General features: G+C 33.2%; 2 protein-coding genes across 3 annotated transcripts; one reads left to right on the top strand and one right to left on the bottom strand.

The window, feature by feature from the left end:
* Window positions 1-804: 804 nt before the first annotated feature.
* On the bottom strand, window positions 805-12,529 carry LOC133668548 (uncharacterized). 2 transcript variants are annotated; one of them, XM_062088466.1, is made up of 21 exons: window positions 12,261-12,529; window positions 12,065-12,166; window positions 11,382-11,533; window positions 10,818-10,890; window positions 10,586-10,708; window positions 9,973-10,081; window positions 8,842-8,921; window positions 8,609-8,690; window positions 7,212-7,351; window positions 7,010-7,120; window positions 6,738-6,854; window positions 6,530-6,619; window positions 6,312-6,365; window positions 6,023-6,097; window positions 5,781-5,856; window positions 5,483-5,582; window positions 5,330-5,399; window positions 4,120-4,187; window positions 3,404-3,513; window positions 2,887-3,147; window positions 805-1,441 (listed from the first exon to the last, which is right to left on the bottom strand). In XM_062088466.1, the coding sequence occupies exons 1-21, from the start codon at window positions 12,390-12,392 to the stop codon at window positions 1,164-1,166; spliced, it is 2,403 nt and encodes an 800-aa protein (XP_061944450.1). In that variant the 5' UTR covers window positions 12,393-12,529; the 3' UTR covers window positions 805-1,163. The 2 variants fall into 2 exon arrangements, with proteins under 2 accessions (XP_061944450.1, XP_061944451.1); XM_062088467.1 differs by having other exon boundaries at window positions 12,070-12,166; window positions 12,261-12,399.
* A 9,961-nt stretch (window positions 12,530-22,490) lies between these two features.
* Window positions 22,491-24,840, top strand: LOC133706223 (WRKY transcription factor 55). The gene is made up of 3 exons (XM_062131708.1): window positions 22,491-23,106; window positions 23,591-23,722; window positions 24,161-24,840. Exons 1-3 carry the CDS (start codon window positions 22,628-22,630, stop codon window positions 24,651-24,653), a joined length of 1,104 nt encoding a protein of 367 aa, XP_061987692.1. The 5' UTR covers window positions 22,491-22,627; the 3' UTR covers window positions 24,654-24,840.
* The last annotated feature ends 1,254 nt before the right edge of the window (window positions 24,841-26,094 follow it).

The raw sequence follows: 26,094 nt of genomic DNA, 5'->3' as shown, positions 1-26,094 counted from the left end.
ACAGGCAATGATTATGGCATATCAATGCGTACCAATGGAAGAAACTGATTGAGGCTATGAAAATCTTAGTTTTATCGACTTTGAGGGACAAATGGAACCGCAGGATAAAGAAGCAACATGGGCTTAGTTCACTAGAAAAACCTGTGGATTAGCAGCTTGGCATGGCTTGGCTTTCATTTTCCATCGTTTCAGGTTATAAGGATTAAGGAGAAGATTAGCTTTACTAGCAAAGCTATCCAAAACTAAGGGGCAATCAATTTCTGAACCCAAAAAAAAAAAAATTGCTATTCCTCAACTGGAAGTATTTACAGCTACTAATTCCCAGGAGTATCAATTTCCAAACTATAGTTTATACACAGAACCCGTTGCATATTGGCTCATACAAGGGAAAGATTATCTAAAATCCATTTATTTACTACACAGGAGCATCATTCTGCATCTGGCTACTTGGAAATCCTCATTTTCACCAAATTATTCGAGACAGATTGCTGTGAAAATTGAAAATTTGCTACTCTCCCAGCTATAAAAGCAAGATTCATAGCATAAACCAAGAGGAATAAATCTTTTCCATCCGCGAGTCAAGACATTGATTCCTCTTGTTCCTATCACCAGCAAAATCAAAACCGAGTATTTGAGGAGCTCAGTAAAGACAAGAAACAGAGAAAACCATGAATGGAAGATCGCTTTAGCATGACGACGACCTTATGCAACAGTGACAGGTGCTACTAAAGATGGATTATAAACTCGCTTTGGTCCATGCACCTACAGGCACACAAACACATCTTATGTTTGAGATAACAATAATGAACATCCAAACAATTAAAAATATTTCCACAACTTTTCCAATCAAGTGCATTACATCTCAAGTATGTTTACATGCCTTGTGCGTTTGCTAATTCGAAAAAGAAGCTGTGGCAGAAACTAATTTACCTACTACATACATTGCAAATTGTTCTACCAGATAACAGTTATATTAAAAGGAGAAACAAAACAGAATGAATATGATGCAGAAAAGAATGATATTACAAATCAAATATGTGGGCAAAGAGTAGCAGATATAACTCACGTCAACTAGGATCTATTCCATTTTAATGTCAACCAGTCACCAGAATTTTTTTTTTTACAAAACTTCATTTTGCTTCCTCGTGTTCTCTGTCCCTGAATTACATCCCAGATGAGGACGTCCGGTTTATCCTTTGTGCGCCCAATTTTGAAGCAGCAGGTTTACCTCGGCCTCTACCAGCTACCAATGGTTTGGCCCTGGTAGTAGGCGGAGGAGCAGCGATAGCAGCCCAGGGGTCATCATCATCAAGTGCTGTAGCTGATTTGACATTCAAAGGTCTTGTCGTGGTTTTTGGAGCAGGGGCAGCTATAGAACCCCATAAATCATCATCTTCATCATTTGTCACCTTCACTGTACTTTTTGGTCGCAAACTTGTAGCTGAGGAAGGAGGGGTAAAATTAATAATTAAAGAGACTTGCTGAATATCTCACCAAGAGAACAGATGACAAGGATATGCATCTACTAGACAGAATGACATGCTTCTAGGAGAGTTCGTTTGTGTACATCATGAATATATGTTAAAGACAGTCATTGACATTTTCATAGCATAACAATATGTTCATGGAAGCAATTATAATAAAAGAAATAATACTGCAAACAAAGTAAAATGGGACGTTCATAGGAAAAAGTAACGCAGATTTCTCTAAACAAGCAAGTACCCCGCAGAAGTCGTCCCCAAGGAAGGTCTTCAACCCATCCCTGGAAGCTCTACAGCAGACTGGCTTTCAACTTCGGTATAATTGAAGCACTTTAAAGCCCAGTATCCAAAATGGTTTATAAAGCAACTCATAAGCCCGGAATTCAAAGGAGTTTCAAAGGGACCACATGAACCCAGTGGTAGTAAAGACTCTAAGGTGTCTCACAGACCCAGAAAACGTTACATGGGCAAACAGGCCCAGCATTCATGAGGGATCCTAGAATGTAAAGAATTCTAGTTTAGACAAAAACCTCTGGAAGCAAGCCGAACATCCTACTTCATCAAGGACTGCTCCATTCAAGAAGACCACATAGAATTCTAGGAGGGATCTCCAGCACACTGCTATTGTCAGCTAGGCCTAGCTCTTTGCCATAAACCAGACACGCTAATGTGCTATGGCTTGCTTCAGGACAGCATTAGCAGCTGCAATTCTATGTGGAGCTCCATCTCCTGGGCTCCACTTGGCCCTGTTGAGCTTATGAATCACGCAGCTTTTGGTATAACTATTAAAGAAATGTGATTGGTAAAGAGCTTGCTTTTAGGAAAAGCAATCAAGGTACAGGTTTATTATGAGAGAAGCATGTCTTCTCCAGCTTGTCTTATAATCAGCTATAGAGGGTGGCTGCTTTACTTATAAGCACAACAAAACAAACTCTTAGTTAACCTTGATTCCATGAGGATTTCACCCACACAAAATGCGAGGAAATTTCTCTTACATGGTAACAGTTCCTATCATGCTGGCAGAAGTTCTCAAAGGTTGAGACTCTTCAGGTCTTGTAATTGTTAAGGAGCACCTACCCTTGTCTCTAAATTTCTCCCCTCTTGTTCATGACAAGGGTTTCCATTCTCTACTCATTTATAACCGGCTCAGAATACCCTCAATTTCCCTTGGAATTGCTCCTCTTCCTTGAATCAATGCTTCTATACCATCCCTTTTGATTTCTTGATTTTCTGATAATTCATTAATCCAAACATATAGAAATGCAATTATGCGTACAGTTGATGACAGAACCATGCAGTTGAGCCAGATCCCAGATGGTCAAAGCATTCAGTCAGAAGCTTATACTTTTTAACTAAGAACTATAATTGTGTGTCTGAGTTATGTGTATGATGATGATGGTTTCACCTTGCGCTTTATGCTGAGAAACTGGCTGTGAGACCGGCCGCTTTTGAGCTGCTTGAATGTTCGCAAGAGCTGGAGAAGGCTTTGGCTCTTCAAAGGGTTCAATATCATCCCACCCATCTTTGTCACTGCCCTGCTCTTCATGAATTCCATTTTCAATTTCTCCCCAGCCATCTGTTGAAGGAGGGGACTCTGGTACAGGTTGATCAGCCAAGTCTGTGCTGGAATTTATCTGGACTGCTGCTATACTTGGAGAGTCCATCACTACAATTGCCGTACAAAAACACCATCCGATATTGAATAGTATAAATGCATCATAATAAAAGCAGGCATAAGCAATGATGAGGCAAGCATTGTTGAATCAACAATGCATTTCACCAACTACTATCAGTGTGCAGTTAACGCTTCATGAGGCATGCCAGAGAACAAAATGGCCATTAAGATACTGGACAATTGGTCAATAGAAGCTCTCCTCCATTTAAACCCATATAAAAATGTAAAACAAGCTATTGAGATATACCTGAGCTGGCATTGGAGGTTGTGGAAGATAGAGGGGAGCCAGAATTTGCAGGAGCAAGTGGAGCTTGTTCCAAAGGTTTACCTTTGATTGTCAAGGAGCTCATGGCCCATCTGAATGGAAAGGAATGGCTTCAGATTCAATACAAAATTCATGGAGCAAAAATGTAAGGAGAAATGCTTAAGGAAAATAAAAACTGGACAAAAATATCATTAATGGTTTAAAGTTGCTTTATGCATTTTTTAAATGAAGTTACACACTGCAAATGGAGATGCATCAGTCAAGGAGAATTAAGAGGGTGTTTGCAGCCATTGCAACCAGTGCAATGTAACTTGTAAGCATCTGAACATGCAATTTTGATCATGAGAAATTGCTACATATTCATGTTCACCACTCAGGAAAAAAAAGAAAAAGATTGATATGCAATTGATAAAAAATATAGGATATGAGATTACAAAGAAACTCTAATCTGAACCTCTAGGAAAAAATGAATACAACAAAAATGGGGCAGAAGAGGTTCAAAAGGAAAATACAACACACACATACACTTTCAGAATATATAGATGTTAAGATGTGCTCCTACCAATGGTAGTCCATAGAAAAAACCACCAACTCAATTGACCAGCTACACCAGTGCTTAAATCCCAGTTATGGAAGGACTAGAGTCAAGCAAGAGAATTTTGAAGTTTTCCAATATGACAAATTCAGGAATAACTTACCCAAGTAAACTAGCATTTTCTGGTGATGAGATTCTTGTGCTTGCAGCTGTTGTATCTCCAACATTTGTCTACAAATGACCAAAGGGGGAAAATCAAAATAGCTCAATGCTTTGAAACAAAAAGCAACAGTATCTTGCTGGAAGTAAAACAGATCATGGACACATCTAAATTATGGCCATCTATATCATGGAGAGACAGAGTGAAGGATGAATAACAGAGTTTAGTATTAAAAAGGGGGATGTTTTCATCTATGAAGGATGCAGACACCAGACTCTACTAAACGACTTGGAACTTCTTTAACCAACATTATTAAAATGCAGTTTCCGTGGAACTGTTATAATAAGAATGCCATACAAATTGATGTTTGGTTGTTACTGCAGCACGCAGAAAATAAGACATGTGAGTGGCAACCAAAAAGGTTTTCTCATTTGTTATCATAAACTTCTCCCAGTCAGGGATACTAACAAATCAGCAGGCTGCATATAATAAGGTGCTTTGCCTGGGTGAAGCAGGGGCAGGAAAAAAGGGCACTGAATGGGCTACCAATTATGTACTATTACGACCAATGTTATTAAAATAGCGATTTGGAGCATAAGATCGTACGATCTTAAGAGTCAAAATGCAGTGACCATGTTACATCAGCAAGAAATTGCAGCTAAGTGAAATCACGCCTGACTTGCGATTCAAAACTGTAAAATCATTGAAATCCTGATTTTAACACCATTTTCATCATTTTTGTTTTCTTACATCTTTAGGACTTTCTTTATATATATTATTTGAAGGAATATTTGATTATTAACTTCTATTTACTAATTTCAGTTGGATTGATTTGCCTAAGCCGTACTTTTAAGGTAATGTTGTTTGAATTTTTTTTGTTTCAGTAATGTTTTTCACATGCAAATTATTTTTTTTAGCTATTTTTATAACTAGTAAGATTTTACGGGACCCTATACTGATCTAATAAAAAAAGCAATGTTAAGTTTGCAAATGATCAGTGAACCACAACAAATATTCACACGAGAATACCATTTCTACATGAGTGCTTTCAAGTATTGACCGGGAAAAGCAGCATAACTGGGTTCATATAAGCTATGGGGTCTAATATCCTTTTTAATGCATGTTCCCTTGGTAATCTCTTCAAATTTTTAAATGTCCATATTGAAAACAGAAAGCATATTGAAACAAAAGGAACAGCAATTCAAAAGCATACCTTCTCATGGTATTGCTTCACTATTTGCATAAACTGTTCAACTGCTTGAAACGATTTTGATCGAACATCACTGTCCAAAAGAAAAGCATTTCAGTTCATTTGCAATGAAGGGAAAACACTAAAATCTGTATATATCATCCGAAGAAATATAACCTGTCAGGATCAATGGTAAGTACAACAACATTTGGAAGAATCCGAGTTGCGATCTCAGTGACATCATAATAAGAACTAGTGGCACACAAAGCCATTACTCCTGCCATAATACAAGTTTATTTTAGCAGGTGCACAAAACACCGGGATATAATAGAGTGAAATAATATCTACTAATAAAAAATCAGCATAGACAGTAGAAAATAAAAAGAAAAAACCTTGAAATGTATGAAACCTTCTCCCAAAACAAGGAACTTGATCAAAAGCAAATAAGAAATAAACAAAATGTAAAGTTTTGTACCTGCTCCTCTGGCAGGAGGAAAAGTATCACGCAGTGCACGGACTGTAAAAGCATTAATTAAAACTCTCTTCCTTGTCTGCTTGTAATTCAAATAAACAAGAGAACATTTTCACAAAGAAAATCTAGTAAATTTCTATTAATCAATGATTACAGAAAATTAATAGAATCCCTCTTCAACAAGAGTAGAATGCAATTCTTGACAGGTAGAACTAAAGACAACATGACAATTCACCGATTCTTACCCCTTCATTCAAGTAGATTGCGATATTCCCAAGTAATATGGTGGTATTTGTTCTAATTGCAGGCTCTTCATCAACCTACAGAAAAAATAAATATATTAAACCACAGACCACACAGTGTAGTAGAAGCATTCCTTTTGCTTCCATATAGAAGGTCAGAGGGAAAAAGGATTGTCAATTGAACGAAAAGAATTTCAAACTAACCCTAAAAGAAATGCAGAATTGGCAGTCTAAATAGTAACAAAGTAATCTAAATAGACTTCAGTAGTATCAACAAATAAATTGTGCAGACCTGTAACTTTGAAAGATATTTCAACAAGGAGCCTGAAATAGTACGTTGAGAAAGCTGCAATTTCAGGTCAACACAAAAGCAACATTCAGGAAGGACTCAAAAGCCACAATTAATTGTTCACACAAGCATAACACAGAATGAACCAATAAACCTAAAACGGAAAAACAGCAGACAATAACAAGAACCACATTTGGCCACTACAAAAGTTATACAGGTACCTTAGGCGCCAAAACCAGCATGGATTTAAGAGTCAATTCACGAAGCAAAGCAGATGTATCAGAGAACCCGGTAGCAACATGAGAGTAAACCTAGCCACATTATTCCAATTTTGAGAGTTACAAATATTATGAAGACCACATTCCAAATAAAAATAACTGGCTTGCTTGAATAAAAAAAACACTAAATCACTTAATCAGTGATGCATACTTGCTCATCGACTACTTGTGCTGACAATGAGTCTCCAAATTGATCAATATGTTGCAGGAGACTAACACGAATAGCACGATCATTGGAGGAAAAAAGTTTCACAATAGTCGGTAACACCTGAAAAAAAAAATTGGAACTTACCTCTATGACATGACAACACTACGCAAATGGTGACAACATCATGGCACTTCAAGAGAAGCGTTATAAAAGTCTTTAAACCAACCCATGACCCATTAAAAAAAGATAATGTAAAAAGAGGCAAGGAAAAAGACCTTGACACTAAATTCTTCAGCTGAAAGCCAAGAACCCATTTTCAACAACGCAGTCAAAGCAGGGGCAGCAGCAGAACCAAATTCAAGGGCAGAAGCTAATAAAGGAAGTAACTGCAGAAACCAAGATGAAAATCAAAAAAGGAAAAAAAGTATATAGCATAGAATTCATGTTGACATACACATTAGAATCTGAATTTCCCACCTTTTTCAGTACAATTTGGCGAGGAAGTTGCTCTGCTAAATTTGGAAGTTTGCGGAAGAAGGTGTCTTTCTCAACACTGTCTTTCAAAGTAAGAATTTCCATAAAATGTATGGTGTCCACCAACTTATTCTGGAAGTATTCTGCAAAATCCAATTTTTTAAAAATTTAGTAAGGTCCAATGGAAAGCTAAGCAAATTTAGAAGTTAAGGAAACAATGGGAAACAAAACACAAAGCAGAAACTACAGAAGAAAAACAACAAGGAGAAAGTATCTGAACTCATGCAATCTAATTGAGCATGGAGATCTAACTTAAGGCACGAATATAATAGCAATTTCCTATAATATGTATTTGAAGAACTATAAAAACATGAAAGTCAGCTTTCACTATTCCATTCATAAGAATTTCCAAAATCAGATTTAACTCCTACTTTCTCCTCTCTTCCTGCTGAGGTGGCCAGATCAAATAATGCTCCTCAACTCTCTCCAAATGACGACAAGCCACTGACTACAATAACTTCGAGACATAGCTAGAGAACTCAAACACTCTGGTCAGCCTACCCTATGTTTGTCCATCGGTTACCCAATCATTTTAGTGCAATTATAGATTTGAGTGAAGTCTTCTTCAATTTATTTTCTGTTTGAAAAGAGGACAATATAAGTCAGCTTAACATTTTCTACTTCTCTTCTGCAACTGCACACACCTGTTGATGTTAATATAACTAGAGAAAATTTGACCTTTAATTGGTTAAGATAGCTACAGTAACTAGACTAGACTAATCAGTGCAGAAAAACCCCTAAACTCATTCTATAGAGGCTGTTTGGAAAGTAAATGGTTGTGGTGAATTCAAATGAATTCATCATTTTTAGTCAATATTCATTTTTTGTTATAATTGTTTTTTATTAAAATGAACTGAAATGGCTTTTAAAAGCCATGATTTTTGTGCACTTTCAAACCTGTGTGGAAGGGTCAGATTTGCTCAAGAATTCAGCTGGTGCAGGGACCCAGTTTTGGAAAATCAAAATCCCCTAAAGCTTATGAACATAATCAGGTAAATTAAGAGGGGAGCTAAAAGAAATGTGATCAGCACAATTACTTGTCCCTATATTGTTGGGTGGCCACATTTTCTTAAAAGCCAAAATTATCCTTGAAATTTTATGAATGCAGCATTTTGAGATGGATAAAATCGGAATTTTATCAATTTTTTTCTCCCTCAATTAACAAGCTCTACCTCATTGAATTCTAATCCTTACAAATTTATACAAAATAAGTATGTTTAGCAAAAATAACTTCAGTTCAGTTGAATTTTAATATGGATCTGATGCCAGACATGCTGCTAGTAGGACTAGAAAGTTCCTCCAAGAATATAAACTACAATCAACTCCTAATAAGAACTCACCACTATTTTCTAGAAGCTTTGCTGTGTTCATCCTGCGAGAAGGCATAGAACTCAATAGGCGCTGATAATCCTGAAGTAAAGACTGGGGAAGAAGTAGATGCAAATGAAAATAAATCATGAGTTGAAATCAAAGGAATCATCAAGGACATAATAAAACACGGAAAGAAGCCATGAAACAGTATCTAACACTATCATTATTACTAATATATGCGAATAAATTCCTGAAGGCAAACCTTTGGAATGGAAGCAGTGTTACGCAGCTCTTCTGTTTTCCCCAACTTCATACCAGTAAATAGTTCATATATAAGACATCCTAATCAATTAAAAACAGAAGGAAAAGGAAAACAATCAGATTGTACGCAGAAACTTGCATGGAAGAAAATAAAAATAGCTAGAGATTATTTTTTCCCCTGCATTTCTTTGCCTCGCCACATGCTAATTTAACCAACTTTGTTTACAAGAGTTGCAATGCACGGTGCATAATGATGATAGATAAGGAGCTAATAGTAAGAAAACTTGGAACATTTTCTCATACTTGATAAAATTGACCCCAAAACACAAAGCAAACAATGCAGAATGATTGTCTGGGGATCTAATAATCTAAAGGTGTGAGGAAAGATAAAGCATATGTAATGAAGGGAGGGCTGTTTAAGAAGACTAAAGGGAAAGTGAGGAAATCCTCGGGATAATGTGGACTGCGTAGCAGAACATAAGAGTACAGCTAAGGGGAAGTGAAATATAAGTGGCTAGGAATGTGGGTAAATAGCAACCGGCTTCAACAGTTATCATGGATCAACTACAGTAGCATTTGAAAAAGGATCAAAAGATTTTTAAAAGATGACTAAAGATATTTCAGGGGTTTTATTGAAGAGCTTGTCTTGGCCTCAAAGAACAGAGAGCTTCAAAAGCCATTCTGTTTGTAATGTGGGTTGAGAGGCAATCCCCATGTCCATTGGCAAAGTGAATAGACCAATAGAAACACTTGAATAATAGAGTAGCGACAAGTTTGTTATTCCTGTAGACATGATCATGTTTCTCTAAAAACACAAATTGTTTTAAGTGAACATATATGAATCTTAGATCATGTGTTTAAAAAAAATGCAATATGGTGCCCATGTGAAAATCATGGAGATGAGTCTATAGAACCAGCATCATATTCACATAATCTCCTAAAAAGGATCTACAAGGAAAATAAAATGAACATGTATTATCTTGTCCCGTTGAAAGGCCGAGTTCTAGTTAATTGAACAAATCAGTATAAGCACGCCCAACACGGCTTTTTGTTGATGAATGTCATTAAGTACAAAGCTAAGCCAACATATTAATTAAGCAACACATCAACAAATGGAGCAAAGGAGACATACCCAAGCCCCAAGAATCGATGGCCCAAGGAGGAGATTTTCTGATTGCCACCCAATCAGACTTGGCCAACTCTATTGGTTTATATTGTGATCCAATAAGCCATTCATATTGCTGATGAAAAGAAAAGAAAAACAAGCATAAATAGTATGTTAAACCCATCCAGCTATAACCATTGCTAGTCTTTAAAATAAATCCACGTTAAAATTTATGATAAACAGAAAGGATATCAGCCTTGGTAATTCCTACTCTACCATCCACCACCATAAAGAATTCTATAGTTGAGTAATGGAAGAATGTGCTGAAAATTTATAGCATCAGAGTAAAGTAAAACATTTTTATCATTGAAAACATGAGGTTACAAAGAACAAAACAGGCTGCATAAGCCTTAATCTAAATTAATCAAAACTCTTTCCTGAAGAAAAGAAGTGTATTAGTCCATGTAAATCAGTTGACAAGGAACAAAATTCTCAAAGCAGTTCTCAAGAAGCAATCAGAGTATTCCTACTCGCAAATGCTGCTCAATTTTGAAAATTTAGGAATATAGTACAATATAAGCCTGATATAGGAGTAACATGAAACTTCCATCAATTGCTCACTTCCAAACACTTGAATTACCAGCATTGGTCCGGTTGCATTCCCATTGTTTCCGTCAAACTCGGATAGAACATCAAAAGCATGCAACTTCCAATCTAATGTTGGTGTGACAACGACACTGGACAAACAAACATTACCGTGAACCTGCCATGGTCAAAGCTAGTCATAAAGTGATGCAAACAAAGAAGAATAAACTTTGGCAAAAGAAGTTAATGATTTTTTTCTGATCACTTGTAGAGATGAAAATGCTTACAAGTTTACAATCATTATTCAAAAAGCTCACAGCTTTAGCTATCTGGTTCAGCCCCCAAGCGTAATACTCATCCCTACCATAAAAGGAATTATGAGAAAAAATTTAAGGAACCCCATTAATTGAAAGGTAATTAAAAGTGAAAGATAGCCCCAGAAAGGAAAAGGGTGGAGGAAACTGGCCAAAACACTCTTGGATAAGGCTTAGTTTGATTGAGAGGAGTTCAATTTCTAATTGTCGTTTTCAACAAGTGTCACCATTTTATGTATTGAGCGTGTCATCTTATGTAGAGAACATCACAGAATGAGAGCAAGGAATTATAGGAGATTGTCAGATCAAAAAGTAGTTATAAATGGAAGTTCTTAGAATGTTAATCTGCATGTCAAAAGAAAATATATTATCATGATAAGGAGAGCAAAAGCTTGTGTTAGGAATTGTTTAATATATATATATATATATATATATATATATATATATATATATATATATATATATATATATAAAGGGCCGCTGGAATTGGAATAGGCAAAATAAGAAAACAACTCCAGCAGATTAGAGCAGTCAAACCTTTGTGTTCCTTCTAAACCTAGTTCCTTAATCTTCTCAGATAGCGGCATAACAGGCTCAGTTACTATATAAATAGTAATTCTCGAGCTAGAACCTTCAACACTTTCAACTTCAGTACTGTGAAGAAATGACAGAATATTTGGATGTCTGACCTGAAAAGAAAGAACAGCAGCTTCATTACGAGTGGGGCAATGGTTTGAATACGTAAATTTAACAATAAAGGATAGAAAAAGCCCTTATGATAAGATTACGAGAGCTTTAAGCAGGTCAAAGATTGTAAACACCTAATTTCATAGCAGTTTGCAGGAGGATACAAGAAGCCTTAAAAAGGAGAACCCTTATCACAAATTATAGATCACAAGGAAGCAAGGATGAAATTAATATGTATCATAAAACAAAAGCTTTGAATCGGATAATTTTAAAAAGCAGCCTAAAAAATACCTAGTTTTAGGCTGCATTTGGTTATTGTCTCGTAACAGGAAAAACATAAACACAAAAATGTGAAAAAAAAAAGTAAATCGGTTTCAGGGACAGTTTTGGATTGAATTTTTGTCCTTCAAAAGCAAGAAATCTTAATTGTCTGTCTCTTCTATCCCGGAAAGTAAACAAACGCTAAACAGGATTAAGAAAGGCAGAAATGAAATCAATTTTATAGCAAAAAAAAAGAGAAAAGGAAAACTGACAGTACGAAGACGCTTGACACCATTACGAGCAGCAGCTAAATGGGCATCCTGTGCGTTACTTGCAGAAAAAGAAAAGATGGACACCGGAGATCCATCATCATCCTGAACATCAAATCAAAACCAACTGCAATTAAGCATCATAAGTGACAGATAAATAAAGGGAAAAGGAGAAGAGTAAAGGGTGAGAGACTCTCACCTTGGAGGAGGTGCCGCGATGGTGAGTCCAGGAGCCCCAAGCGGAGGGATAAGGATCGCCGATATTGTAAGGGAGATCTTTAAGTCCAGTACCAGATGCACCACCTACCACTCCTTTTAAAAATCTCAGCATTATAATTAACCCAGTCGCTGGGCTCGAGGACTCGAGAGATCTATTTCTAAACAAATCACAGATAGAGAGGGAGGGAGAGCGAGAGAGAGAGAGAGAGAGAGACTTCTTTTCCTTTCTGTTTCTGTTTCTCTGCGTAAGAGAAGACCTGGGTGGGGAGGGGTGGGGGTGGCATCGGCAAAATTTAAAATAAAAATAAAAGTTAACAATATAGACATAATTTACTGTTAATTGCTATAATAAAATTATCATTTCATTTTTTATTTTATTTATTTATAAAGCTTAGTCATATAAAAAAATAGTATTTGTAAAATTTATTGGGGTATTTTGATTAATTACTTTTTTTATATAGTGTAATGATTGAATTAGCCTTAAAAATAAAGTTTCAATTAATCATTCCAAAGACTTTCTGGATTTTTTTTAATGTATAGTGAAAATATTTGATTGCCCTTTATACTATATTTTTTCAGCTTTGCTTTAAGAGTATTTTTATATAGTTTTTTTTTGTTATATTTATGGTGAGATAGGGGTTTTTGCCTTTTAACACAAATCTAATATTATTAAAATTAAAAGTTGTTAGATGTGTTGGATCTACACAGAGATGCATCATCTCTATCTATATTATTTGATTGGCACTCGAGATGCATTACAATGATCGTATTTTGATTTCTTTTTATTTTATCCTCAATCCTTTTTTTGGTTAATTTTTTTCCAATTTGATCATTTGGGTCTATTTTATCTTCCAATTTGATCTTTATTCTCTCTATTGCTAATTATTTTTGTTTTATTTTGAATTATTTTTTTTAATTGCATCCCTTATATTTGATTTGTAATTTGATCTTCATTATTTTGGTTTTTTTTTTATTTTATCCTCAATATTTTTTTTGATTTTTTTCAATTTTATCCCATAATATTTTATTTTATTTGTGTTACAATTTCTAACTTCATTCCTTTGATTTTTGTTTTTTTTTTTAATTTCATCCCTTAATATTTTTTATAGTAAGGATTTAGTTTCGTTATTTTTTTTATGTTTGCCTTCTATGAGCTGATTTCAATATTGTAAACTAAGTAACATGTTTTAAAGATTAGTATGGGTTGACTCCAACTTGTTTTACATATTGTTTTTAATTATTCCTTTACCTATTTCATCATTTATCATTATGTTATCGAGAATTTAACTTTATTAGTTTTTTTAGTTTTTTATATAGGTTTGTCAAGATCTCATATCTAACGTTATATATTTTATATATTAACTTGTATTTATTTGAATTTTTGTTTTTTCACCTCTTTTTTTTTACGTAATTGTTTTTTTATCTCCATCAAAAAAAAAAATTGGCCAATTGAACAAATCTCTTTTTGAAAGGCCAAAGAATTGAGGATCATGACATGCCTAGCCTGTTTTTTTTTTTTTTTTTGGCTCTCTACAATTGCATCATTCCGTGTGTAGTTTGCTTATAATTTAGCACCACGTTTTATTTTTTTTTAGATTATCCTCACATTATAGTCATTGGCTTTTCTTATACTAAAAAAAAATAAATTAAGCGGCCAGCGGAAAAGCATGGTTTACACAGCTAGTAAAATAAAATACACAAAATGGAATGAACTGGAGATAACTACACCAAAAAAATTAAATTAAACTGGTCATTTTGATTAATTGGGCTTGTAACCACGTCAAATTTTGGGCTGGGCTGGGCTGGTGTGGGCTTAGGTGTGAGCTTAGATTTTGGGTTTGTATTGTTATTGGCCTTTTTTTTAATCTCCAGGAAAACAAAACCGTAGCCGATGGAAGAAAAAAGGAATAATAATAAAAAAAAGGTACAGATCAGCACAATATAAATCATCTTTTGTGTCTATGATCTTATTTGTTTTTTCCTTTTAAAAATATTTTTTAAAAAATTTAATATTTTTTTTTTGCATTAAATCAATTTTTTTTAATGTTTTTAGATCATTTTAATGTATTGATATAAAAAATAATTTAAAAAAAAATAAAAAAATTGATGTATTTTTAAGTAAAAAATATTTTAAAAAGCAATCAAAACCACACTTTAAAAAAAACAAATTTTCTTTGCAAGCAGCAAGAGGGAAGAAGAAGAACATCAGACCACTCCTATAAAAGCTTTGAGAAGCTTTTCTCGAGCGATTATATTTCCGGCAAAGTCCCATGTTAAAGCAAATTTCATGTCTTTTTTGGACTATCCTCTTCATACAGTTTAATGATCGTTTTTATACTTCAATTATTGGAGTTGTAACATGTAAGGTATCAATTTTCCAACTTTATCCTTGAATTATTATATTTTGAGTAAAAATTCTACCCACTTTTTTATTAAAAGGACCTTTTAAAAAGTTAGAAAAGATATTCGTTTTTTTTTTTCGTATTTTTAATCGAAACTTTTCAGAAATTATAACAAAAACTCAATGTATTTACATAAATAATTTTATAAATTCTCAAGGTCAAGAAGTATTTTTTAAATTTCTTAAATATTAAAAATCTGTGAAATTACAAAAAAAAAATAGAAAATAATGTGGAATGTGTTTATACAAAATAATAATAATAATAATGACGTGTTATTTAACTAAAAATAATACCTTCTATTTTAAAAATCAGTGAAGAAATATGAGATTGTCAGTCATCAACCAATAAAGATAGTTATGATTGATTATCAACTTTGAGGGTGTAACTCAACTGGTCAGACTCTAAATTTGCTTCTTAGAGGTCACTAATTCGAGTTTCACAAGTCTCAGGGCTACTGAAGGCTTATATGGTCATTAATTTCAGGACCCGTGAGATTATTTAAGATACACACAAGTTGATCAGGACATTCATTTTAATAATAATAATTAAAAAAAGAAGTTATTGTCGGATATCAACTATATATCAACAAGAGGTTAAGATTCATATTGACAGTCAACAATTAAGTCATATGCAAAACAAAACAGGAGTCTTTAGCAAATTAACTAGTAAATAATATAATATAACAAAAATACAGTAGATTAATATATTTTAATTTTTATGATAATTTGATTTAATTACAATATTGGTGCATTGTAACAGCAGATTAATATTCCTCGAGCTGTATGCATTTATTCTTCATATACTGTATGGTTTTGGAGTCTCAGTTGAAGCTCATAATTAATACATCAATTTACATATAGTAAAACTATTGGAGTTATGGTAAAATAAAAATAAGTAATTTGATCTATTATATCCTCAAACTGTAAATTTATTTTGATAATTTATTGCAAATTTATTTTTCATCAATTTTAATTCATTCTGGTAATTTTATCTATTATATCCTTAAATTATTATTTATTTTACAAATCAAAGCTTGCCATCAAATTTAATTTTTTTTATATAAATAATTTGAAAAAACAAACACTGGATGTCAAGCATGCAGTGCTGTCATTTTTACAATTTGAATTTGAACGAACATCATTAAAAAAATAAAAAATTCTCCCAAATGTTTTCAAATTGTTAAAAGGGCAACATTGAATGATTTGGTTTTTTTTTTAATTATTTTTGTATATATAAAAAATCATATTATTTTAAAATGGCATTATATATAACATGTGCATGTTTGGGAGTGTGGTTGCGGTTGCTTTTTAAAGTGTTTTTTATGTTGAAATACATCAAAATGATATTTTTTTATTTTTTAAAAATTATTTTTGAAATCAACGCTTGTATAAATCAAATGGATAGTTTGAGCCTATTTTACCATAAACTTAATAGTTTAAAGGTAAATTTGTTGACATTTAAATTTTTATACCTTATGGAAACGTGATTCAAGTGACGTTTTATAAAATATTTTTGTTTAAAATTGATTTTTTTATGTTTTTTTTTTAATGTGTTGATATAAAAAATAATAATAAAATATTATTTTAATATATTTCTAAATAAAAAATATTTTAAATATAATAACTATCATACTCTCTCGAATATTTTCTTGAAAATTCATTAGTGGACTTTTTATTTTTCATCCTCTACGTGGAATAAAGGCTAAAAGGGCAATTCTGCTTTTGCATTTATGTGTATAACTAGTTATTAGTCTACATACTATAACTGATATCATTTTGAAGCAATTTAATTTTTTTTATATATAAAAGTAATTAGAAAAAATCAGAAAAATCAAACACTGAATGTCAAGCATTCAATGCTGACATTTTTACAATTTGAACAGAGAGAGAACATCATCATTTCAAAAAAAAAAACAAAACAAAACTTCTTCTAAATGTTTTAAAATTGATAAAAAGCTTAAAAGAAATATTTTCAGTGTGTTTAAGAATGTGATTATATTTATTTTTTAAAATATTTATTATTTAAAAATATATCAAAATAATATATATTTTTTATTTTTTAAAAATTATTTTTGACATCAATGCATCAAAATGATCTATAAATATTAATTTAAAATAAAATAAAAAAATAAAAATATTCAAAATTTTCAAAAACGGTTTTAAAACATAATGAACACACAATTTTTTGAGATTTAATATTAATTAATTAATTTAAAATAATTAAATTACCCTGATTGTTCTGGAATTAATAAAAAAACTTATATGAAAAAACCAAAAAGCCCTTAAATTAATATTTGATTTTTTTTTATTTCAAGGGAAAAGATATCCTTTCACTGGATTTAAAAATAATGAAATATTTAAATACTCTCAATGAACAACTTAAAAATTTTAAACCAAAACATAATTAAATAATTTTACTGTTTTAAAAACAACGAAAAGTGTATACACAGTAGAAAAGTCACATATATACACAGTATTTTTTTAAAAAAATTATATATATATATATATATATTTTTGCTTCAAATTTTTTTTTTGAGTTTTTAAATCATTTTGATACACTAATATCAAAAATAATTTTAAAAAATAAAAAAATATTATCTTGATACATTTTCAAGTAAAAAACACTTTAAAAAACAATCACAACTACATTTCCAATCACACTTGGAAGGTTCTATTTGTTTTTGCGTTTGAAAAGCGCTTTTGAAATTTTTTTTATTTTTTTTAAATTAATATTTTTTTAATGTTTTCAAATATTTTGATATGCTGATATTAAAAATAATTTTTTAAAAATAAAAAATTATTTTATTATATCTTTATATAAAAAATATTTTAAAAAACAACAAAATTACACAGAAGCTACCAAATGTACTAGACATTGCCGATGAAGGGAGGGAAGAGACCGTAGTCATGAAGTCTTGCTTTGCCGCGCCAATGATTACGGAGAATCTGGAGGAGGAAGATTGGAAACCTCCTCCACAAAGCTACCTCCGAATTAAGAAAACCCAAACGGTGGCAGGAATTCACCGCCATTGCCCTTTATATACACACGACAAGGGACCCATGGAGGATTGACCCTCGTTTGCCTACATGGACGGTCGTCCTTCTAGGAGTTAAGGGCCATTAACGGTCACGACCCATCACCACGCAGGGCACAACTGTGGTCCAGCTTCGGGCTTTTTTTTTTAAAAAAATAATAATAATATTATAGCCACAATTTAAATTTACTATTTAAAAAACTTAGCTGTTGTTTAGTGTTTTGGCTTTTTATTAAGTTATTTCAAGAAATGAAAAACAAAATCTGATTTGATATAGAGAAAAACTGTTTCAGATAAAAAGGCATTGCTACTTACTTTGGTGGAAGCATGTTTGCTGTTTAAGAGCTTTTCTTGTCATGATAGCTTTTGATTACTAGTTTTTCCTAGATAATTTATTTGCATTGTGTTGCTGATGAAGTCGTAAAAAAACTTCACATAAAAATGAAATTTTCTTGGTTGAGTTTTGGACCTAAGTTGTTTTTATAAAATCAAGATTCTTGTAGAACAAATGACACTTCAATGCTTAATTAAGTTAGTACTTGAGTTTGATTGATCAAGTAACAAGTATCTAAAATAATATTTGGTTGTGTGTAGAGAAGCTCTGTATGTTCTTTCTAGGTTGTTGAGATGAATCCTCATTTTTTTTATCACTAAACCCGAGAACATATAGCTCACCCTGAAAAATATCTAGAATAGCTCACCATGAAAGGTGGCATTCTCCATTGTGGTAACTCTAGCTGAATTTGTAGCTTGTATAACTAGACATGTATTACTAAAGATAGCTTTCTCATTATAGCTAGGCCGTACCTAACTGAACTATAATGTGTAGTTTGGTTGGGTAAGCCTAAGATTAATCTTTTTTTTTTTTTGTATCACCTATATCTTGTAAACTTACATGTTTGAAAGATTTTAAACAGTTAAAAAGGAAGAGGAAATACTTACAATGTAAAATTTTACTTTTGTGTACGCATAAAAAAGTTGTCTTTATTAGCATCCCTTTGAATATTTTCCATTTTGTTTTTAAATTTTAGAGATAAGCAATCACATGAACCTAGAGACAAATGGTCATAGACCTGGAGATAATTGGTCACAATGACCTGGACATATGTGGTCATAAGGACTTGAAGATATAATGGAGATTTTACTATAGGAATTTCAAAGAGACATTCTGTGTTTGAAGACATAGAGATGCAATATTTTTTTTTTTGAAAATTCAAAAGATAATGGAGATATGACTTCTAAGATTTATCTTATATAAGGTAGTACATCAAGAGAATTGTTTCCTATTTATTCATATTGTATCTACTCATTCATAAAATTCTTGAAGATATCCTTTAGAAATCAATATTTCTATCTCTTTTTTAAGTGTATGACACTCTTTTGTGTCATGTCTATGATAGAAGTTGGAGGAGAAGACGAAGGAGAAGACAAAGGCGAAGACGGATCTTCACTGAAACCAGAAGGGCGATGAGGTTGACCAAATGGACTAGTGAGGGTTGCCAACAACCACTCGAGGGCATTCACTTTATCCCTCAATTCAATCATATCAAACCTAAATTGGGCTGTCTCAACATAAACTAGGCCGACTGAGCTTGAATTTGTTTTCGTATAATTGTCTAGATGTCTGAAGATTGCTAGCTCAATCCCGATTGCGAGGAATCAATAGTAGATACATTATGGCCCATCCATGTATCCTTGACTGTGGTGTTAGAGATACCATAAACTCAATTTCTATTAGGTCTACTAGACGACCTAGCCTCTAACCATAAATCCAAATTGAGTTCTAGATGGATCAAAAGATCATCCACTTATCTCTCCTACAATTAGGTGTAATATTTTTCCTGAAAAAAAAAACAAGTCAGTAAATTTAAAAAGAGTAATAACTTAAGAAAAAAAATATTGAAATCCAACTTACCCAGAGCTTTTAAGTTTGGTTATTCATGAGTTGTTGCATCTCTTTTCGACGGTTCTCATTTTGCATGTGGGTTTCAACAAAAAGCTTTGTTGGTCTTGGATCACATCCAAACATCGTAACCTGCAAAAATAAAACTATTGTTAGTTAAATATTTTCATATAATACAACAATTAAAAAAAAAATCTTATAAAATAGAATATTACCATTGGTTTTGCATGTGAAACAAATAGAATGGATTTGTTGGTGTGCATGATAATGGAATCATGAATCTTCTTGGTCTGGTTCTCCATGCTGAACTGTGACCACCGTATGAAATGCTTAGACATTACGTGTTGGATATAAGCATCCTAAATAGCTTTCGAGATGTGCGAAGGTCTAAAATCCCTCCACACGACCACGTCTTCCCAACCTAGAAGACCTTTTTTTTTTGCATATTTCTTTGATTTTTTAGGCCTTGTATCAAAAATCATGCAACTTGGTTCTTAGAAAAAAATTATCAGTTAATATTATGAAAATTTTTAAAAAAACATCACATTTTGAATTCAATCTTACCTAATAGCACTGTGATTCTTCCAAACTCTTCTGGCAACGACATTGTCAACCTCTTCCAAGTAAAATTTTTCCTTGCTTTTCTATAAAATGATTAGCTTATTAAAATTAAAAAACTAACCGAATTAAATATTTTTAAAAATTATTTATTATATACCAACCTTGAACTTTTCTATCCACACATCAATTATAGGCTTCCATTTAAGATTTTTTAAAACCTTACTCAACTAAAATAAAGACACTTCCATCGATAATTTCATTGGCGATGTTTTCATGTGAGCAACCTCCACATTTATAAACTTGAGATTTTATTCACTCATAGAAACTAATTATTCAAAAAATATTCATTGTTGTTTATTTTTTTATCATATAGGAAAGGAAAATAAACTTACATGTTGTGGTTAGGCTTCCATCGAGTAATAAACTTCTTAGTGCATACATCCTGCTTAGAAGAGACACCTTCTCTTTGGGCTGGCCTTACACTCAATGAGCTTACATCGAGAGAGGGTGCATGTGCTTGAGGTAATTAGTCATGGTCAACACCTAGCAGCTCACGGTCATCAAAAGCGCTGCCAAAAGAACCAATTATGTTCTATTAGTATTATTGTTTAATGACCTTGTCTTCATCATCTAAACAAATTATGTATAAAAAAAAGTTAATAACATTATCATTATATCCTATTTTAAAAACAATTTGGCAACACCTCCCTCATATAAGAGACTATCTAAATTTTATTAATTGCAAATATATACACATCAATAAATAAAGCCAAAAACCAATTGATTTTATTTATGACTAACATTTAATTTTAAAAACATTTTGAAAATTCAGTTAACATCTTAACACTCTAATATATTTTTACAATTAATGAATGTTATTGCTATCTATTGAGACAAAAGGAGACACATGTATGATAACTTCTAGAGAAAACATGAAAAAAAAAAATCAACATCATGTTTGGCCAAATACCTCATGTTCATTCTTTTAGAAATCAATTTAGCCTAAGTACATAAGTTCACAAATTTCCATACATATTTATACAAATTTAGCCCATTTGAGACATTACAACCATACACAAAATCAATCTATTTTCAACAATAATATAAGCACATTTGAAAATTCAAACTCAAGCACTCATACACATCTTTGGTTATTAATCCATCAATATATACACACATCATTATTTATTTAACAACCACAATACAGACATGCACTTTTTTGACCATGACGATCCACTCACACGCTTTCATGACTATCATAACCGTCCATAAATACTTGCATTGATGTTTGTCATATCAGCCCATATTCATGCATTTTTGGGTTGTTGTAATAGCCTATATTTTCCCACATGTGAGGGTCGTCGTAAGAACCATAAATTCCCTATATTCTAGCTATTTTCATATTTATTTAAACACAAACTTTTTATTTCCACGACTACCAGTTTCATCTCCACAAATCACTCACAATTTTATATTATGCATTTTACTTCAAAATATGAAATTTCCACACTTCTATATACCAAAAAAACATTAATCAACTAGTAATACTATTTTATCAATTTTCTAAATATTATCAATGAATTCACCGACATATATTAGCGATTGTTATATTTCATTGGGAATTCTATCTACAATACGGACATGTCATATTTTCTGATGGAAATATATACCGAAAGAATACCTGTTCCATTTTTTTCATTCATTGATTTTCACTTGTAATTCTCTTGATATTCATCGATGAAATTTTTTTATCAGTGAATACCAATAAAAACAAGTCATTTTTCATATATAAATGACACCATAACTTGCCACTAATATTTTTTCCGTCCATATTTTTATTTTTACTTTGAACCACTACTTGGTACCATCGCGAAATCACCTGTTGTTACTTCAAGTGCATTAAGAAGTTACAAATTGGATTTTCTTTATTTAAAAAAAGAAGGGTCGCTATTGATGTAAAAGATGGGTCGTTAGTCGTTGACAATTCCGTAATTAATTACGTGCTCTTTCTTTGCCTAGGAATTCCTGTAGGAACGCATATTTTTCCTATTTCAAGGTTTAGCACGGATCTGAATTAATGATTGATCAGTGACAGAAGACGGGAAAGTGGGAATTTCAAGGCTACACTAGGAAAGTTCTTCAAGGTCCAAAATTGACGAAATGGGTTTCAATGGGGGCATGGTCTTCGTCTAAACTCACTAAAAGGTTTGAAGTGCATGCTAAGGAGACCGTGACTTGGTCATATTTTCCAAGCTCTAATTTCCTCTTTGTACCGTGTCATAGATACATCAATACTTTGAATAATTACCCACTTTTTCTCTAAGATGAAGTACCGAAGCACTAACACAGAAAGCTCACCGAAAATCTCCATTATTGCCCCCATTTAAATTTCTTCTGTGTTCCCATCAAAGACCATCCAAAAAAGCACTAAAAAACAACAGGAAACCATGGATGACACCATCTCTCTTATTCTTCATGGGTGCAAGCTTGCTAAAGACCTTGAATTAAACCTAGCAAACTCAGCCAGCCAACCAGAAACTCTATCCAGGTTGTGTGAGGAAATCATTAGGGTTTTCGCTAATGCCAAGGAGAGTCTACATGCTCATCAACTAGGCACCACTTTCTACCCTCATCCTATGTTGTTTCGTGAGCCACAGGACTTACAGCAACAGCAGAATATTGATCCTATCTTACAGGAATGGCTAGGGACTAGTTGCACATCGGCCATGGAGACGTTGTTTCATCAAACGCAAGGCGTTATGGCTGAGAGTGCCTTGGGATTGATTGAGAGTAAGATAGGTGGAGGAATACAGATGGGATCAGGAGGTCTAGCTATTGAATCAGGTAGCAGATCAGATGTCCAGGCAGTGGATGCATCAGATTCTGGCAGAGGTTCTTCATCATCCTCAAAAAGACCGCGAATAAGGTGAGAGAATTCAATGCTTGTGTTCATTTTGATTTTTGCATATCATCAAAACTTCAGTCACTGTAACATTTTCCTATACGTAATATATATAGATTACTTGTGTTTTACTTCGGAATCATCCATGTGAACCAATTAAACGTAGTTCAATGTGTTTTACAACTCCCATGCCAATTGCCGAAAGGAAATTGTATGGAAAGTAGATCATAAAAGCAAAGCCCATTTAACCCTTTTCCCTGGAAAAGAGGTCGGTAGCATTGTTCGCACCATACATATTGTTTTCTATGAAAATGTTGAATTAATATACAGACTCAGGTATGTATATTCATGCATACCATATACACTATATATTTGTATTCCGTTTTGGAATCATGAAAATAGAACCTATCTTGATAAAGGAGATCAAGCTTAAGCGGGTCATGATTAACAAGTACGAATTCGTTTTATTAGGCTAATGACTATCTTGCTATGAATTCTAAACGTGTAGGAATGATGATGCCGAGAAACGGACGGTGAGGGTACCTGCTCAACAGTTCGGCAATACTGAAATCCCACCGGAAGATGGTTTCTCTTGGAGGAAATATGGGCAGAAAGAGATTCTGGGGTCAAAGTATCCGAGGTAATTACAATGTGAATGGCTGAGAGGAAATCTTATTCTTTTAGATTTTCGTAGAAAACATATGTATCTTATATGACACATTCAAATCATAGAATATTAAGATATGTATGCTGCTCTTCTCAGGCATTGAAAGTCTTTTCATAATATACTATTAAACTTGCGTTTTCTTCATGCTAGGTTTTGCCTTTCTTTCAGTAGACATTGACTTGGTACACAACCAACTAAAAGATTGAGTCATTGACTGTTTATTGGGAAATGGTCTTGCGCTTGGAAAACTCCCCAAGCATATCATTTTCCATGCCATGGCATGAATAGACTTGAGAGAGAGATTTAGAAAAATCAAATTGACCAAGTTGATTAAAATCATCTTGTTTAGGACTACTTATGCCATTGACATATGTTCTTTATTTTAACTCTATAATCTGTTGTCCCTTTCAGGGCCTACTACAGGTGCACCAACCAAAACTTGTACCATTGCCCAGCCAAGAAACAAGTTCAGCGACTTGATGACGATCCCTACAGATTTGAAGTAGTATACCGTGGCGAGCACACTTGCCACTTGTCTGCCACCGCACCATCAGCTCCACCACCAGCACCAGGAATTACTCAAGAGATGGCCCAAACTATGATTGGTCAGCCTCAACCATCCGCAGCAACTTCTCTAGGCAGATGGGTGGAATTTCGTCTGGGTCCTGGAGGTGGTGCTGGCAGCAGCAGCAGCAGCAGCATGGCTGCAGGTAGTAGCGGCGGTGCGGCTGGTCCCTCCACTGCTGGTCGATATGGTAAAGAGGCTGATTACCCTATAACAGATATGGCGGATGCCATGTTTAATTCTGGCAGTAGTAGCACCAACAGCATGGAACTTATTTTCCCTTCCATCTCGGAAGAAAAAAGGGATCAGCCAAGCGATAAAAACAATTCACAGGCCTAGCAGCAGTGCTAGTTAGAATGGATGGATTTCCTTTAATTAGCTGTTTCTTTGAGGGGGAAACGTAGTTACTTAAATTGACAGGTTAATTCATTAATTAAGGCATCGATTTGAAATTGTAAACATGACTGTCCTGATTCTTCTCTTTCTGTGGGACTTGCTGGGTTAGCGAGTACGATTTTGATAGCAATTTTTTGTTCGTTTCATATTGATTGATTGCTTCATGGGCAGGCAAGAAATCTCATCACAGTAGTCTATGCAAAGATCATCCTTAAACGTGTACATGTCAGTCAGATGTTGGTGTAGACATTTGTCATCAACAGTAGTGTACACTTATCTGTCTGTACTGAAGAACAGTGTAACTCGCTAGCCTCTGTAAGAATAAAGAGTACGAGGTTTCTTCCATGCTAATCTTCTACCTTTGGCTTTTTCGAGGCAGCATTGCATACCTTGCTCATTAAGAAATATGAATCACCAATAAACTGTTGATACTAAACCTGGATTAAAATTAATATCATAAAAAAGTTTTTATCTAGGACTTTGTCTTTGTTCATCGCTAACAATATTCGCTAGCTCGACAGGACGACTGATTGACCAATTAATGACTTGATACGTGTGTCCTAATTTCACATAAACAGTATGCTTAAAATCTTTGAGTATCCTCTTAATCAATTTGGTCAAAATATTGACCCATTAAACTCTAGATTTTGGTTATTTTAAAGCCTCGTCTTTGTCTTTGATTTGTAGTAGATTGACCATGTGGTCCATTAGTCAACAAATAGTAGCTAATGCCATGACGACATTTGGCCACCTGGTTTCACACTCGATGTTAACTTAAATAAGAAACTTTAATAAAAAAAAATGTACATAGTATTATTCTAAATATAGGAAGTGAAAGAAATAAAATATTCATTCATCTATTATTTCGGTTTTAGATTTTATGATAATGTAACCAAATTGGGTGAAGAGTTGAGCCTAAATGACCGGAGATCAAGTGACCCGAAAATATTTATAAGGGTACATGCAATACTGAATGACTCGAGGATGGGCTCGAGATTGGATCCATGTTCGGCTATCAAAAAAAGTTTTTCTTGTCTTCTTAATAAATATCAAATAATAACATCATTTAAGAGTTTAAGCTGTTAGATAAGATTAAAGATATGATTTATATTATTCTTTAATACATTTTCTCGGATAAAAACTTTTTAGACTTGAAACTTACACAAACCCACATCATCTTATATTGTTAATTTTATCAAATAGAATAATGGTGATAAGATTCAAACTCGTGATCGATTGATTAACAAAACTTTGATACCATATCAAATAACTATATAATTGAAAAACTTAAATAATTAAATGAGACTTTAAGATATTATTTATATTATTCTCTAACAGTATACTAATGAAAATTTAAATCTTTGATAGTAATACTGATGTGAAA

This window comes from Populus nigra, chromosome 11, assembly GCF_951802175.1.
Source record: "Populus nigra chromosome 11, ddPopNigr1.1, whole genome shotgun sequence".
Classification (NCBI taxonomy): Eukaryota; Viridiplantae; Streptophyta; class Magnoliopsida; order Malpighiales; family Salicaceae; genus Populus; species Populus nigra.
This window is presented reverse-complemented; position numbering and strand designations above follow the sequence as displayed.